This window comes from Aptenodytes forsteri, unplaced genomic scaffold (assembly GCF_000699145.1).
Source record: "Aptenodytes forsteri isolate BGI_AS27 unplaced genomic scaffold, ASM69914v1 Scaffold132, whole genome shotgun sequence".
In the NCBI taxonomy this organism is placed as follows: domain Eukaryota; kingdom Metazoa; phylum Chordata; class Aves; order Sphenisciformes; family Spheniscidae; genus Aptenodytes; species Aptenodytes forsteri.
The window spans coordinates 4,451,690-4,470,223 of NW_008795520.1; the positions used below are offsets into that span (position 1 = coordinate 4,451,690).

General features: G+C 38.0%; 1 protein-coding gene across 1 annotated transcript in view; it reads right to left on the reverse strand.

Moving 5' to 3' along the window:
* Positions 1-18,452, reverse strand: part of TARBP1 (TAR (HIV-1) RNA binding protein 1) — a 40,435-nt gene extending 21,983 nt beyond the window's left edge. The window contains exons 1-12 of the mRNA XM_009281790.2: positions 18,360-18,452; positions 17,416-17,485; positions 16,416-16,564; positions 15,247-15,299; positions 13,311-13,408; positions 11,916-12,051; positions 10,756-10,852; positions 9,799-9,888; positions 7,257-7,395; positions 5,386-5,482; positions 4,910-5,085; positions 1,542-1,639 (exon numbers count right to left, since the gene is read on the reverse strand). Coding sequence (XP_009280065.1) covers positions 1,542-1,639; positions 4,910-5,085; positions 5,386-5,482; positions 7,257-7,395; positions 9,799-9,888; positions 10,756-10,852; positions 11,916-12,051; positions 13,311-13,408; positions 15,247-15,299; positions 16,416-16,564; positions 17,416-17,485; positions 18,360-18,413 — 1,257 coding nt within the window. The 5' untranslated portion in view covers positions 18,414-18,452. The remainder of the gene's footprint in view (positions 1-1,541; positions 1,640-4,909; positions 5,086-5,385; positions 5,483-7,256; positions 7,396-9,798; positions 9,889-10,755; positions 10,853-11,915; positions 12,052-13,310; positions 13,409-15,246; positions 15,300-16,415; positions 16,565-17,415; positions 17,486-18,359) is intronic.
* Between the last annotated feature and the right edge of the window lie 82 nt (positions 18,453-18,534).

Consider the following 18,534-nt stretch of genomic DNA (forward strand, 5'->3'; position numbering starts at 1 on the left):
TAAAAAACCACCCCCGTATAAAGCCATACACTCAAGGAACTGTGTGAAGGAAGAACTCTTCCTTCTTTAGTTTTGCGAGAAAATACACCTTTGAATTTTCACCTACCTTCAGAAGCCATTCTCCTGATTCAACCCTAACTTTTGCTTTAACACAGACCACTTTTCACATCGATCTTCCATCACACTCACGTTTTGGGGACTGTCCACTATCAGATTTATTTTCTTTCCTTGCATTTCCCCTTCAATTTGTACTTTCCATGCTGTTTCTGAGAAAGTACCCCAGAACCCCATGCTCCTCTCTAAGTTTCCACCCTTGCAGAAACACGTGCTTTCATTTCCCCACCAACTTACAGACTTTTTACACTCTCCCAAACACAAGAAGCAAATCTGACTTCTGTTCATTATCATTTCTGCACACTTGTCCATATAACTTTCTCCATGAAGCCATGGTTGTCTTTTCTAACTCACTCTTCACTAAATAATTCTAAAAATGCCACTTTACCCATCTCCGCATCACAGTTGCCTCTTCCTTTCCAATCCTTCTGGTCTTCTCCCTTCTCCCCAGTAGTCTATCCAAATGCAGTCCACTAAATTAACAATCTTTAAACTGACATCTTCTCTTTAAATCTCTATTTTGGTTTTCTGCCTTTTATGATATAAAATTAAAAGTGACACAATTAAAGGTCACAATTAAAAGAACTGTGAAGATCTTACAACTTTTCATTTTCTCTTACTCCATATCCTTCTCTTCAAATTCCTAATCTATTTTTACCTCGCTTTCAAAGTTCCTACTTTGCATTTCATTGAGCTTCTGAGTTTTGAGAATTAGCCTCCTTTTTAACTTCCACCAATCCCTCTTTCTCAAATCTGTTTTCTTCCAAAAATAACATAATTCTCCTCACCAACATTACATTCTAATTCCTCTTTCTCCATCTGGAAACATCTGTAAACATTTTGCTTTACATGTCTTGTGTCTTTCTATTAACATATGACTTGAAAGCTCTTTAGAGTAGGAAACATGTACCTCCTCTCTCTCTAAGCAGCAGTGCATTTCTTTCATACATTCAACAGGGTATTTTTAAAGAGGTCAACCTCCTCTACCATCAAGTCATTTTCCTTCAAAAGTCACAGGTTTCTTTGGGGTATAAAGTTAAACACTGGCCACTGCAAAGAACAAACAGTGGAAGATAGCCAATAAAGATGTTAACCGGGCTGAGTACTAAAAGTCTCCAAATATCTGATGTCCACAACGGTACTAGTAGATACAGTACAGCATGATATGATACTCATGATTTCTCACTGTATGACTTCTTTAGATTTGAGAAGAAACAAGGAATATGGGCTACAGACACTAAACACTACTTGTCAAGACACCTTTTTTTTTTTTCTGTATTCTTACTGTGCCCATTTAAGAAAGTTAAGTGTTTCTATGCAAACTGAATTTCTAGGCATTTAAAGACTTGATATGAAAACTAGGAACACTGGTAAATCAAATTAACAACAAGCAAAACACTCAAGTATGTCTCGTAATAATTACTTACAGTGCTTAACTCATTTGTAGTAAGCCGTCGGAGAACAAATTCAAGAATACTCTCCACAGCTGTCATTAGAGATTTCCAGATAAAAAACAATACCCCATCTGTGTGAAGAGAAAAAAAAAATGTATTAACATACAGAAATACACTTTCCTTAAGAAATTTATTACATCATGCAGATTTAATTAAGTTACAGAGTCAAAGCTATACAGTAATAAGTATTCAAATACCTAAGAATACCTTAAAGCAGCTCTGTACTCTTTAGCAGCGTAAGCCATAGGGCTGAAAGAATCAAACCAGATGATATGCTTTCCTGAGATCTAATGTGAATTAGTGAACCAAAAACCACACAAAGCCAGAAGACCAAAGCATAATTTTCCAACTTTTAATGCACACTTTCGTCCTATTCCCAACCCTCTGCACAAACAGCTCATTAATGAACTTACTTTTTAATAAAGAACAAAAGTTTCCATATCCAGCAATTATTGTATGTGAGAAAAATGCAGTTATCCATTTCTAGTATGTACAGAAGTGAAAGCTGGTTTTTGGTTGTTTGTTTTTTTTTTTTTTCTGTTTAGAAATAATTCAGCTTTGGATACAGGGTAATCTTACAAGATTTCAGTCAAGTAGCTTCCTGGCTTACATTGTAAACAAAACCGCAAGGTTATAACACAAAATGCGATACTTCAAGAAAAGGCTAGGCTACAAAGTATACCACACATGCATAGCATTTCACAAATGAAAAGACACAAGTTTATTACACAAGGGAGGTAGGTCACTCTGGTAAAACATTTTTAAACACAAGCACACTTCAATGTGTGCTTCAAGGGTAAGGGCTAGCTGAAAGCCAAAGATAACACGTATCAATATGAAAATTGAGTTAAAATACTCTGTATGACCGTCTTGTTCTAAAAATATCAGTCATTAGTTTCAGTATTTAGGAGAGTTACCCTGAGGTTCTATCCGCTGTTTTTTTCTGGAGGTGACCCTGAGTTACATTTCACATAGTGAAATTATTATGAAATGGAAGACCTTCCAAAGATAGAAATATAAAGGGACGCATTTCCAGAAGTTCCAAATCTATATTGTACTTATTTTCAATGCTCTCTATTAAAACAGCTCATTGGACTGCATTTCTAATGCTTAATTTGTTTAGAACAAACAGTTTAGCTATGTCAGATTATTATCCCATTTCACCGTAAGTCTCAAATCACTAAAACATCTTCTGCAATTAAAATGCAGAAATTCTTCAGATAAACATGTAAGACAGTAAAAACCAACTCACTACCAGCGGCTCTGTAACACTGTCAAAAAAATTATTAGCAAAAACTTACTGTTTAAAATAGTGAAGTCTAACAACAGTACAGACAGCAAAATCTGTAGAAAAATGCTGCTGCTTTTAACATGCATTGCAGACATGTCTATCCCCATTAAGGTATTCTTAAATAAAACTCTTCCCAATTGTTATTACTTCTGTTTTACAAGCTTAAATGCCTTTCTTCTTCCCTCCCATTTTATCCTTTTTCCATTTGACAGACAGGACTTTTCACCTCCTGTTCAACCAACGCAGAAACAAAACTTCTGTATTTTACAGCATCACTCTTCCCGCCCCTCAACACAGTCAATTCACAGCTGCGGAAACAAGATCTATTACTTGGCTCTCCTGTGCAGGAGGAAGAAGCACAAAAACATTGTCGAAAATAATATAAGAAAAGTAATCCTTGTTTCACTTAACACAGAAAGACATAATATTGCAAGTCCAATTCTGAAAGCCTCTTGAAAGACTCTGCTGACGATGAGCTGTACTGGAGTACCTATGGGGGTGTTCAGAAGGACAGAGGCGCTGCAATGCTCAGCCTCGCCGTGCCTCAAGAACTCTGTCAGCAGAACTTAACATGTTAAGTCAGGTATCAACATTCTCAAGGCAGGAGCCATTGATTATACATCTACATTAGCAAGCACAGTGGCACATAAGAAAATGATTTACAGAGTTAAATACTTGATACTAAAAACTTAACATGCGCTCGCACGTGTTTTGGAGGGTTCTGCTTCAGCCTTGCTCTAGCCTCATGCTGTGGACTGAACAGACACTGGCAGTTGGGGCACATCTTCCAGTTTAGTTTCACCTGAAGGAATCCAAGCAGTCAGAGACCACCCCGCAGTATGAACTTTAACAGGTTGCATAATTAGTTCTCAGTATTTCAGTCAAACAGCTAAAATTCAAGAGGGAGGTGACTGTATAAAGCACTTCTTAAAATTAGGTTAAGCATTTACTTCAGGGCTGCATTTAGACATCTGCACAAAACCTGGATGCAGAACCCGAAATAATTTTTTTTCCATGTAAGAGCCTAGATCTGTGGGATGCAGAACCCGAAATAATTCTTTTTCCATGTAAGAGCCTAGATCTGTGGCTTCTGCTCCAAAACTACTCTTGTATTTCATGTTATAAAAATACTGAAAAAAAATCCCGAAACAATCTGGGGAAGCAGAAACCAAATGCCAAGATCCCTCTTGTTCCAGTTCAGCATCCTAATTCATGAAAATAATGCAATTCTTCACTTGCTCTCAGGAAAAAAAATTATAGATCTATTCTGGTTACAAATTGACCAAGTTCTAATAAAAGTAGTAAGAACTCTATAGCTTTTGTTCAGACTCTCCTGAAACGTCTACAAATTAAAATGCTCAATCTGGGGCGGGGGCAGAACTCCCAGACAGTCAGGTCATCAGGCTTGTGCTTAAGTGGGCACCTCTTAACTGCCTTGCTTTTTAACTAAGGTCAAATTGAAGCAAGCCAGTTAAGCATGCCTACTGAAATTCATGCCTAACACTGTGAAATAACCAGAGGCATCCTGTCTTTTGCAGTCTAAACAGCATTAGTTGAGACAAAAGTATCTACCAGTCAACTCAGAAAACAGCATGTCTAGCAGGATCACTTTATGCACTCAGGGAGGGCTCTGCCTGAACCTGGGGGAACTAAGCAGGTTTGGCTGGGTTTCTGTACTAACTTCTTTCTGAAGTGTCTAGATGATTTATGGAATCCATACATTGGCAAAGAATAGGCCTATAAATATTTGTAATAGGGTCACACTCTCCAAATTTTAACTAACTGCTAATCTAATCCTAATGGGTAACAACTGCTTTCTCAGAGGGCTTCCACATTCTCAATTCCCAGTCCTTGGGACACCTTCAGAAAAGCCCCTGTAGGATTGGACCCACAGCTCAGTTTTGTAACAGATATGCCAGATTGTCAACTTTTACATTTACCACTTCTAGGCTGGTAATAATTTGACAAGATAGCCTTAAAACATTAAGTACCTTATTTTTAGTTAGACTATAATTAATATAAGACACAGTATACTGAGTATATCACTAACCATCTTGTGTATTGGAACATTTTAACGAACGGGTCTGCAATAACTTCAAGAGAAGCTGTAGGCTTTTATCTGTTTTCAGTGTTGGTATGTAAGCATTACTGCCAAGTTTCATCAAGACATCCAGAAGAGGGTTCAAGAAAGCCTCTAGTTCAATCCATTCTATGTTGCTTTTTCCACTACACAAAAACAAAAATTAAAAAGAAAGTCTTCTTCTGAGTATCTGCCTTAAGTGCTGAAGTCACTTATGGAAATAAATAGGACACACGTTTCCAGGTCACTTAAGTATCTTTAGAAGTGTTACGCAGTATGTTTGCAGCAACAGTTGCACAAGGTCTAAGGAACCAAGGTCTAAGGCTGACCAAAAGTCTACAGAGAAAGACGGACAACTTCCTGACTTGATCAGGCTTCTACTGGACCCTTCAGGAGTAGGGGGGTTGAAAAAGAGAGAAATGTAAAACAAGATATTTCATACTTACCTGTATTTATTCCTCATGTGCTCCACGTCTGCAGCCAACAAAATCACTGTTGCGACAAGCTTAGCTTCAAACCAGTCAGGCATAAAGCAATTTTCTCCTGATTAAAGATATTTTAAGGTTTCCACAGTATTTAAAAAATACCTTCATATTAATTTTTAAAATCTTTGTTTTTCTAACTTATTAAAATAAATTAGTAGTATAACAACAATTAATGCTAACAAGAATATTACTACTAATTTTTTGCATTCTTTTATCTAGATACAAACTAAACTCAAACACAATTGCTTTTCCTCTACGCCTCAAAGAGGCTAATCTCATTGGCCTCTATGCTGAAATCAATTTTAGGCAAGGTGTCATATTATGTAGTAGCATATATTATGTAGTAGCTCCCAACAGGCTTTTCTATTGCTTTTAAAAATACATTAGCATATTCAAATGAAGTAACTGAGAACATAATTCCACTATGCTTCGTCAGAAACATCAGCTGTGATTTTGATCAGCTAAAAGTTATATGAAGAACTAAAACGATTCTGTCAAAAAGAAATAAAAAAACCTAACTGAAGTTTCTCTTTTCATCGATCTTCTATGCAGGACCACATCATCATACTCGTAAAATTGTTTCTTAAATAGTAGTACGTAAGTTGCTTTTAGGGGTTTTTGACTGGTATGTTTTTGGCTTTGGGAATTTAGAAAGCAAAACACACTTTGGAAGTCCAGTTCAAGCAGCTGGACATGGTTGTTGTTTTTTTTTTCCCTCCACAGAGCTGCTTATAAGCTAAGACTCAAATCGAGCCAGGAAATTACAAACATAAATTTTTAGAAGTGAAACACAGATGTTTGCCATGGAATTACAGATAATATAGACCAAGGACTAAACAAATATTTCAGGAAGGAGAGAAGATCTGCCAAAATTTTTAGCAAAGCATTTACCTTGGAATATCAATAGACAAAATTTGCTCACAACTTTTCTAACCGTAAGACAATCAAGTGAAGTTTCCCAGGCCGCAGGAAGCTTCTGAAGCTATTTATCATTAGCAAATTCTGACCTAGTTTTTATATCTCCTAAATTCTGACCTAGCTTTTATATCTCCTATAAGTATAATATTTTAAAAGTGTTCATATAGTTTTATAATGTCAAAATTCAAAACTGAAATTCGCTACAATTGCCATGCTTAAGTAGCAAATAAGCGAGTGCCACACAAAAGTTAAAGTATTCAAAAAGTCAATTTGCCATTCCTTTCAATATATCTGAAAGAAAATTCTGCACTGAAGTTATAATAATTTAAAATGTGGCAGTGAACAAGGAAGTCCCTTCAGAATTTATCTGCATGTTGATACAGCATACAAAGAACCTTCTTTGGTTATAACATGTGGCAGCTCATCTGCTGCAAGCGGTCCAAGATCAAAAGAACACCACTACGCAGGAAGGTGTGTAATGAGCTGCCAAACTGCGTAACTATACGGCACCTCTCTCCGCATGTACTCGGTCATTTTACAAACCTCTGCTGAGAAAGGCTATAGAACCTGTATCTATTTACATTCCTTGTGCTTTCCCTCTGCCCCCATAGTCCAGTATTTTCAGGCACCGCTAAAAAAGTAACAGAAGAAATCTAATGGACAAGCATCAGTGCAGCATTAAAATTGAATATGAAGGCTTAATTTCAATTAATACTGCAGGACTGCATTTTATGAAGGAAAACTGGAATTAGAAAATAAAGTTCAAACTTAAGAATCGTGAATACCACAAATTAGGTAGAATTTGAATAGGTAAAATATAAATAAACAAACAGCTCTTCTAAAATCCAAAGGATTTTTGTAGTTTTTTAAATTATCTTAAAAAATCTTTTTATATTAATAAACATTTAACTTACTTTCAGATGCTGGTGTCTTAAGATACTCTCCCACAAGACTGCGTACATATTGACATAATGATGATGTCTCTTGATGTTCAAAATCAGAGGTTACTGACTTTCCGAAGCATCTGTCATTCACTTGTAACCAACTGCAAAGCTAAATTAAAACCAGTATGTTACTATTTAACCATAACTGCCAGTGCTGTACTGACATTACCAACATAACAGTTCATTAAAGCACTGTTAAATCCACACTGTGAGAAGTATTAACTGGAGCTACCTTGAGGCTTAGCAGACTGTTCCCCTCTAATTAATATAGCAAAAGGTTCTTCCAGAGAGTAATTCAGAGCACCTAAAAAAAAGATTATTGGTACCAATATATGAAAAAACCCAGCCCTTAAAAATAAGCAAGACTGGTAAAATTTCCCTTACATCAAAAGGGTTTCCTACAGCCAAGTGTTATCTAGTGAGAGACGCATTTTTTTTTTTTTTTAACTTTTATGCCAAAAATCAACAGAATAGGATGAAACGTACAGCATATAGAACAAGAGGACATTATGCAAAAAATCATCTATCATTATGTCCTGGTTTTGGCTGGGATAGAGTTAATTTTCTTCCGAGTAGCTGGTACAGTGCTACCACTGATACCTTTGGATTTAGGATGAGAATAATGTTGGTAACACACCGATGTTTTAGTTGTTGCTAAGCAGTGCTTACACTAGTCAAGGACTTTTCAGCTTCCCATGCTCTGCCAGGTGCACAAGAAGCTGGGAGGGGGCACAGCCAGGACGGCTGACCCAAACTGGCCACAGGGATATTCCATACCATGTGACATCATGCTCAGTACATCAACTGGGGGGAGTTGGCCGGGGGACGGTGACCGCTGCTCGGGGACTGGCTGGGCATCAGTCAGCAGGTGGTGAGCAATTGCATTGTGCATCACTTATTTTGTATATTCTTTTATCATCATCATCATTATTATTTTTCCCGTCCTTTTCTGTCCTATTAAACTCTCTTTATCTCAACCCACAAATTTTACTTTTTTTTCCCCCCGATTCTCTCCCCCATCCCACTCGGAGGGGGGGTGGGGTGGGGGTGGGTGTGAGCAAATGGCTGTGTGGTGTTTAGCTGCCTGCCGGGTTAAACCACAACACATTATATTACTGTACAACTATCCAAAGTTATGGCTATGTATTCAGTTGGCTCTGGTATATCCTATATATATATATATAATGATTTCTTCTTTGAGGCTTTTTCATAGCATTTTGCACCTTGCAAAGACATAAAACACATATCGTCTGGAAATTTAAAATTTACAATCTCATTCTACATGGCATGCACACTTTTCCCTTCGAGATTACCCTGTTATTCCTGCCAGTGCTGGGTTCAACCAAACAACATGCAAATCACATTCCAGGCACACTTTTCCCTTTCGAGATTACCCTGTTATTCCTGCCAGTGCTGGGTTCAACCAAACAACATGCAAATCAGAGGCAGCTCTTCTACAATTTTTATGGCCCATATACTGGCCCATTCAGAAAGTCTCAGGATCCACATTACCTCAGACAGTAATTTCAGGACTAAGAGAAAGGTGAAACATGCACCATACTAGCAGATTATTCCTCTAAAGATAGAACAAACTTAGGAAATAGTGTTCTTTTCCATCAAATGAAATTTTACAACAGAGAGTTGAGGGGAAGTGAGAAGGAAGTAGCCAAAAAGAAAATACATGATATACAGAAATAACTGTCTGTAGAATCCGATGAGCAAGAGCAGCTTCAGCTGAGGATATTACATCCACCTGGTATCCTTAATAAAAGTAGAGAGAGAGAAGCCCAAGTCATGGCTCTGTGGATTCCATAAGATGTCCTGCTTCGCACTCTCTCCATGAAATTACCAACCATGCAGAGGAGTGAGCATGGATCCCTGATGGGAGAGATTACAGATACTGCTGCAGGCTTACCAATAGCGATTTTAGTTCCTACAACCTTGGCAAAGGATGCAGAAGACTAGGACTGTGACGAACAAACAGAAGTCTCTTAAAGAACCAGTATTCAGGGACCAAAAGTCTGAGTGAGATCTGATTCTAATTTGCATTTCAATATGGTTACGCCCAACAGCTGCAATACCAAGATGAACTCTAGGAAACACAATGAACTGGGGCATGCAAGCTCTGAAGGAATTCAGAAAAACCTCTGCCTCAAGAAAGAGCTTTTTCTTCTGCAGAATTGAGAATTTCTGCATGAAGAAAGAAAGAGTCATATTTTTCTCCCCACCCACTTTACCTTCCCTTCAACGACCTCAGAATTCTTCCACTTTGAATCTGCTGAATAATTTGTTTAGGGTTAACATTAACACCTCTATAGCATTTAAAAAAAAAATAATAATCATAGCTTTCAAGTGAAACATAAATCCATCAGGACCCCACATCCAGAAATTCCAGAAGGTACCAATGCAAAAGTAGCTAACTATTTAAACATGAAATTAGCAATAATAAATCATGCATCTGTATAGGTATTAAAAAATGTTTCATGAACATAAAGCCAGCTTGACTTCTCACCTCCATCCATAACATAGTATCTCTCCTTAGGGATTCCTCTGGTCTAAGGGACAGAAGAAAGTTTGCAACTTCTGGGAGGGACACTTTCTCCTGAAGAAATTAATCGAGACACAATTGTTGCCAACGTAATATACAACAGATAGCATCTATATAACGACTCAAGAAGTTTGCTGTCATCTGACAAAAGTTTCAGAAAAATAAACTGACTTTTTCCTTTCCATGACACAGACTCATTTTTGCCTCTGTGGGACCAACTTATCTTTACCAAGGAACACAATGTAATTTTCCCAAGTATTAAAATCTATCTGAAAGTTAACGAATGACTAGAAGAATAGGGCTATTCACTAATGACACCTTTTAAATGAATGTACATGAGTAACAGTCACTGATAAGTACTATTTCTGTATTTCCTAAAGGAAATTCTGCTCAGACAAGTTCATAGCCATAACACAACATGGAAGACAGTCTACTTATCTAGAAAGCAAGCATGTTATAAGACAACCAAAACATGAATACTTTGACTACTGAGTAATTAAGGTCTTGCTATTTCAACATTAATGGTAGTTTCAGCATTCTGGTTTTTTGAATACTTTATTCTCTTAGGTATTTCAGAAAATTCCATTTAGTTTCTATCTGTTAAAACCTGAGTTTATACAGTGGATATCGTAATAGGATACTATTCCAAAACTATTGCGTGAAAACCCTAGAAGAAAACATCAACTAATAAAGAGTAATGAAAAAAATACATCTTATGAAAACCAGAAGTTAACAGAAGCATACCCATACTTACATATCACAATTTTTTTAGTCACTAAAAAAAAAAAAATCACAAATCCAGCAAAAATCAGTTGTTCCATGTTGTATTTAGCAATTTTCTGAATATTGTTTACCCTGTAAAGTGTTAGTGTATTTCTATTACACCAGAAAAAAAAAACAACAAACCAAAAAACCCCTCACCACATCTGTCAAATGCATAGCTGTTTGAAGAAGATAGCACTGAGCAGCTCCACGCAACAAAATCTGATGTGTAATCATAGTACACTGGAGGACATCTCTGCAAAGAGGAAAAATATACGCTGCAGAAAACGCACACTTAGGAAGTTTAAACATTTTCATGTATTTGCTTATTATTAACCATTTTCAGTATTTTAGATTGTATTTAACAAACATATTCTACTAAGTATAACACGATCACTGCCTGATCAGCCAGCATACAATCCGGAACCAAGACTACTGCTATATGTACTTTCAAAAACGGATTATTACAACTTGGATAAGCATATACCTGACAAGATAAAAAAGCATGGGGGGGGGGGGGAGAAAAGCAAGACAAAACCAAAACTAAAGGAACAATCCCCATGATCACATTAGTTCAAACTGATAATTTAATATTTGCATTTCCCTCTGTAACAAATATAGAAATAAAGTATGTTTGCCATCAAATTCTCACTCTAGCACAAAACTGAAAGAAACCTTCAATGCTCTTTTATCAGCAGAGGTGTGTCTGACTTTTTTTTGCCTTTTTTTTTTTTGGTAAATTTCTTTTATACAATATTCTTTCAACCACCAGTAAGATTTTATTTCAAAGCTCGAATTCGATTAAACCGGAATAATTGCTGGTTTTTAGTGGCTCTAGGAAGTGAAAGCAGATACTTGGGAAACATCAGTGTGATTAAGGACAACACGCATGCCAAGAACTTTTACCTAGCCTTTTATTTATAAGTCCTTCAGTTTTCAATTTTGTGGGCTGTCCCCTAATATAGCCTCAACTGCCATTAAACAAGGTTTTAATGTAATTAGAAGAAAAGGAAGAAGTTTGATATATATCAGTTAGGAAGTATGGAAGACCAGGGGAAAATGATGCCAAAAAGAAGTGATGACAAAGGACTGAAATGCAAAACACTCATTTTTTAAGTCACACAGAGATATAAATACATTGGTTCTTAAATTGCTTTCCTCTGTGAATTAGACATAAAGGAGACGGAACCTTCCACTCCCATGCACAGACATCACATTCTCCCAGAAGTAACAAACATGAATTAAATCCTGGCTCTCCAGACGTTCAGCACATTTCTTTACAAGAAGTCTGTAAGAACACAATACAGTGTACATTTTACCTTAAAGCATGAAGTCCTTCAGTGCCCAGTACTTTACACGCAGGGACATATGCCAGAGCCATAGAAAGAAATAAAACGGGTACAGCACACCAATGCCTACTGGTCATCTTCTGAATAAATTTTAACAGGAAACTACCTTAAAATAGAAGTAAACAAAACAAACAATCCAGAGTGATTTCTTGTTCTCCAATGCATTTAAACAACACTGACCCCAACAGGAAAGTGTTATGATCATTTCTGAAAATTAAATGAAAGACAACAGAATAATTTCCTCATTATTTCAATGAAAAGAGAACGTTCCAAAGAAGTCTGTCAGTAAGGTAATATGACAAGGATATAACCAGAAATAAACCAAATTTTGGCTTTGGTGATCTGCCCCAATCACCATATTCAGTAATGGAATTTTAACTCTGATTGTTTCAAGTACTAGACAATGCCTTTTTTAAGCTGCTACTCAGTCCGTGTGACAGCAGACCAAAGTACATGGCGACTCAACCAGTTTAATCGATGCTGGCATGGCCAAAGCAAGCCTCAACAAGACACCACAGCTACCATCTGTAGAAGCAGGTCACCCAGTCTTCAGGGTTGCTAATCACAGACCCTTTTTTTCGTGATAAAATATATGCCTTGGGACAGGGCAGAGAAAAAGGGCATCTACGGCATTACAAACATGTAAGGTGTTTCCTACCAGAATATGTACCTGTAGATGCAGAATACTGAACAGAGCTGGTTCTACCCTCATTTAATCCAATTAGACCAGCTATTAAATTCTGGTCTGTCAAAGGTTGCTCCTTCTTTTCAGCCTACACTAACACCAAAATTTGGAACAATCTCAGAAATCTTCCTCCGTCCAGCCTCACAATAAAAGAATCCTTACTCAACTTCAGACTTGGACTGGCTCTTTTGAATGCCTAACTACACAGGTTTTGAATAAAAAAAAAAAAAACAAAAAACAAACAACCCCCCCCAAAACCACAAACAAACCCAAACCAAAAAACCCACACCAAGACCCCCAAAACAAACAAACAGGATAGTTCTAAAGATTTTGCTCAGCACAGTATTATCTACACTGACAAATAAAGAAAAAAGAATCCGCAAATACTGTTCACCTTCAGAACTTCGGAGTTTGTTTGGTTTTTTTAACAAAAAAAGTAAGTCTGCTTCAGTTTGTCCCTAAAACAATTTCGTAGCTTAATACTGCAGCATCCCTCAAAGCCTGTGGAGACCTCTCTCTTCTCTGGAAACTCCACTGCCACAAGGAGAACTACTCCTTTTTTCTCTCAAGTAATGTAGAAAAATAGCAGTAAATGTTTACATGAAATACAGAAAATGGGTCCATAGTTTTTATTTGGTTTCTTTATTTAAAAAAAAGATAAAGGTGAAATTGTAACATACCTTTTTGTTCCTCTGGAAGAAGCATGAGATAAGTAGCCAAAAACTTCTGTAGCCTCATTCCCAAAGGAGGACAGGCTCCCATTAACTGACCTGATGTCCTGTTGGGTTTTAAAACATCAAATACACAACTGGCATGTTAACAGCTACAAGTAGGATTGCCCCTAAACAAAAACAAAGTGCAGTTCAGTGGTTACTTCACTGCAGAGACTGCTCCAACAGGCCACAGAGATGGAGTGCATCAGCTTGTGTCCTCCGCTTATCCCAGTATTCCAGCAGCACCCAGCAAACACACAGAGGATGGGGACAGTCACAACAGCGTGCCTCTCCCTGGCCACCTACAAGGACATGGTGGCAGCACACTCCGGCGTTCAAGCGCAGCCTCAAGTCAAGTTACTGAGGCCTGAGAGCATCTTATGTTGAGGCCACGGTAAGAAACGGCACTGTCAGTTCAACCCCATGCCCGCACCCAGAGAATGACACGGGCCTCCGGGAGCAGGTTGCCAAGGCCCATGGGACAGCACCAGTGGTACGCAGCAAGGATGTGACCAGTCTGATCTGGAGAACAGCGCAGACAAATTACCTACACAAGTGTGCTAGGCAGCAAGACTATAAAGTCAGTATAAACAAAACCACCAGCTAGCACAGAAGGTTTTAAGTAAAGACGCAAGAAACACTCCATGAGACCAACAGAGACAACCTGTGTCCTACCAGGAGTCTCAGGATCCTGGCTATCGAGGATTAGCATCAGACAGTCATGAGATTTTATAGTTCTCTCATACAGCCTGACGTTAACCATAACAACTCTGCATATTCTTGGTATACTCAAACATGCACCCTCCTCTACACATTCCAACACTTTCACCAGAAATACAGAAGCTAAGAGAGAAGATTATGAAGCATCGATCCAACACAGCTCTAACATACACACCGGAACACTCAGCACTTGCTTCAACTTCTGACTTCCCATCAGCGTATGCCCATGGAAAGCATACCGCAGCCAGCTAATTGAGATGAGAAACGCCTAACTGCTGCGAGAGCCCAAAGAGGTCACATTTGTCCTGTCGTGTTTAGATGAAACAACCTATTTTGACTACACTTCATCCAGAATCACCCAATCCAAACTAATCACCGGTTTAATAAGCAACAGTCACTTTTTTTTCCCAAAAAAAAGGGCATGAATAGACAGTGTCAACTTTTCTAGCTGCCTAACAAGGTCAGCCAGTCAAGGCTCCTCCAACATCGTTCCGAACTGAGTTTCAGATTGCTTGCTGAATCACCCAAGCCACTGCATCTGGCACAATGCTGAGTGCATGAAGTGAATTCAGCACTTCATTCCCCATCCTCAGTACTCTCCATGCAACTAGCACAAAGGACTGAATGCCATCAGCACACTGAATGTGTAGCAACTTGCAATGCCTCAAGCTTTTATCTGTTCTTTATGTGTTTACACCAAGAGAGGCCACCGTCATCTGTCAACCTCAAATAGTCTCCTGTGAAAAAGTATTCATTTCCCAAAAGATAATCAGGCACTGTTGAAAAAACACTTTATCAGTTATAAATTGGCAACAATTAGAGCAGTCCCTTCTTTCTTTATGGCAAGAAAATAGCAAAGTCATCTTTTTATCTTCTCAAGTTATTCATTTATCATATCTCACTTCATTTCCAAATTAATATTTCAATGCCAGGTGTAAAATAGGACCTTGAGGCATCCCTATGTTGATATTACTAGGATAAAATTGAACCTACTTCATCTTATTCACAGCCACCCACCTTTCCTGAAAAACTCTTCACCTGTCAGGAAGTTTAGCAACACCATTTGTTCATTAATGTGTTTTCCTTTATCCAAGACCTTACCCACATGTTCAAGCCGGTATTATTAGAATAACTTTCCAATAATCAATATATTTATAAAAAAAAATTAAAATCAGTGGCTTACCTGCTATAGAGGGAACTTTCTGACAAGGCATCCATTAACGGTCCGATAACAAACTGATAAAAGGAAACAAGAACAACGGCTAAATGTACACTTGCAAGGCACTGTTACATAGAGGCTAACTAGATTTATCTCACCAGACTTTAAAAGGACAGAGTCAGAAATCAGAGAACACTCTTGCTAGTAGTAACTAGTAGGAGAAAAAAAGAGGAGGAAACTAAAGAGAAGGGGGAGCAGGAGAATAAACGAGCAAAGCAATTTTTTCACTAGGTACGTTTCACAGAGCATTGTGAAAGGTGCAGGCAAGTAAGAAATCTTTTTGGGAAACGGATTGAGAAGAGATATTTAAACATGAAATAAAAGAAAGACTAGGGGCCAACACAAGTAGAAAGATTTAGGGTGTGTTTGAAGGTTGACTGGATTTCAAGTTAGTCATCAAGAGGCTGACTTGATTTTATAAATCAGAGATGTTAACCTCCGAGGGCAACGCTCCTTCTACGAAGGAGAGAAAGAAGAAATAATAGTATAATACGGATCATTCCTTCCTAAGGTGTAGCCTGGCTGGGGAGTCAACCTACAAACGATATTAGTAATTAAAAAACTGAAAGAACTTTGAACTTACAATATTTCTTCCCACATATGCAATATTTTAAAGTGTGGCTTTTAATGGGATACAGTAATATACTGATTATACTACAGAGACATTCACCTCCTCACAGGGTTATCTAGCAATGGATCTTCAAAATCCATCCTTGAGTAGGAGATACTATGCACAGACTTGAAGTCTGTAGACCAGGTTTATCCAAGATTCTGTTCAACCAATTAATATTAATTAATAATTTTGAAAAGGTTCAGGGGGCTCTGAAAATCTGAAGCATCAATCACCCCTCTGAGAATTTCACTTCTGGTAACAAATTTCAATAACTGGGAGCCAACTTCAATTAGAGAGCATTAGTTTGAAATAAAGGAATGAATGACTGCACTCAAAAATGCATTCCCTCTAGCCAGGCCATTTTTCAAGTAATTATATATTTAACACCACTTACAAATACTGCTATCACTTGCACAGCTACGTAAGATGGTATTTCTACAGAACATGTCTAATTCCAACACCACTGAGGCAATTAGTCTTAAGATATATTACTTCTGGCAAATAACAGCAACACTCTCACCTCTGAAAAACCAAGTGAATTTGGAAGAGGCTTTGTTTCATAAAGCTCCAGAAAATGAAGAATGCCTTCCTTCGTCAACGTTTTATTCTCACTCTCAAACATTCGTTTATAGATGCACATGTGCCACGATGGGTGAAACAACCAACAACCTGTCACAAAAGCAAATTCTTCTGAACTGACACAGAAGTGACAGTTAACAAACTAACACACAACTTACAGACATTCTAGGCAACATCATAGTCAACTCACAGGACATTTCAAAAAGATGATTATAGCTATTAGATTTAAAAAAGTACCCTGCTAAATCTCCAATACAAAAAAAAATACTTATTAACATGGCTTTCAAAACTTATCCTGTAAATTTTAGTAGTTACAAATCAAAATGACTAACAAATGCAAAAACCATGTCCTTCTTCCTGCAACTCAACATTGTATTCACCTGCAACACTTTCACACTAACAGTTTTCCCACTTTAGAACTTTCACTTCTAACATCTTGCACTACCTAATTAGATGTGTTCTGTTTTGCCCTACAAGAGATGATATTACATCCTTCACCATGCTGTCTCAGCACTCATTTTATTTCTTCCCTCCCCACTTGCAGTGAGGGAGTTGTGCAGGTAACTTGGCCCATCGGACTCACCCGAAGAATCTCTGGCTTTGTTTTATTTTCACATTAGCTTAAGTAAAGCAAAACACAATGAAAAAGGACCATTTAGCTGGGCTTGCTGACAGAAAAAATATTTCATGATAACATAGTAAGCAATAAGCATATGCTAGGATTTCTCCTTGTTGCACCTCAGAGCAGAGCGGCACAACCTGTGCACACTTGCCAAGCAACCCATGCATATAGCAGACCCACAAAAACCGGAACAGCCACCCAGAAAACAGCTAATCTGAGAAACAAAACATAACAAAAAGCTGCTACTAAAACAGTAAAGAAAAAAGTGTGACTTAACTGCCTAATATTTAGGAGATGTTTCAGAAGAGTTACGTCTTACCTTTTTCCCCTGATACAGCATGCTCATACAGACTGTTTAGTTTTGGTAATACTGGCTTTATGACGTGGATCTGAAATGCAAACCAGATATAAACTGACTACTTATATTACATCTCAAACCTAAGAACTGGCACTTAGTCATGGGCAAGCATTACTACAGTAATTGACAATATAACGGCATTTAAATAAACCTCAACGCCTGTGCAGCTGATCCGGGCACTTGGTACGCAACACTCAATGGCAGGTTAGCGCTGAAGAAAAACTGATACTTCTGTGCTACTGTATCATAAGAACAATACTTTCTCATAACCAACCATTCTATTCATCAAAAGTATAACAAAACAGCACAAATCTCTAAAATTAAACACTCTGGTAAATACTATTTCCCCCAGTTACAGGACAATTACGTAGCAATAAAATAAAATAACTACAAAGAGGTGGTCACACAACTGATAGTTAACACAATACCACACAATTATGGAAGCCTCAAGTCAACAGGAGTCTTTCTGCCAAGGAGCCTGGACACCGAGTCAAACTCAGTAGTTTTCATCCAAGGCCACAAGCGCTTTACTATACAGATACAGAGCCCTCTACTGAAAAGAGGTTAGTAAGTTGCAATAGCCCGATTTTCACTAAGAAAGAGGTTACCCGTGGCCTCGCAATAAGCCGCAATCCAGGGTTCTCTTTCTTAGTTCAACCCACTGCTTTAACCAGAATTATTCCAAAGACAGAGGAGAGTTCTGGATTTATTCCAAAGGAATTACACATGCTGTGTTTTAAACATTCAGCATTCGAAATAAAAACATTCCTGCTAATGCCTACGTAGATACCCTCACCCACCGACACTGGAAATGCTCTACCCAACAGAAGTATTTGCAGTACGTGTGCCAGAAGTAACGTACCACGTATAAACTACGACAGGCGCAGATGTTACGGTGCTCCTACCTGGTTTCCTTCCAAAGTTTCCATTACCAAAATGTAAGTTTCCCAAAACAGCATCAGTTTCTCATTCTTCTCAGCAGACCACCAAAACAGACTCGATTCTAACAAAGAAAGAGCAAGTTTCTCCCCGCCGTTCAGCCCGGGCCCCGCCGCGCTCCCCGCTCCCGCCCCCCGCCCC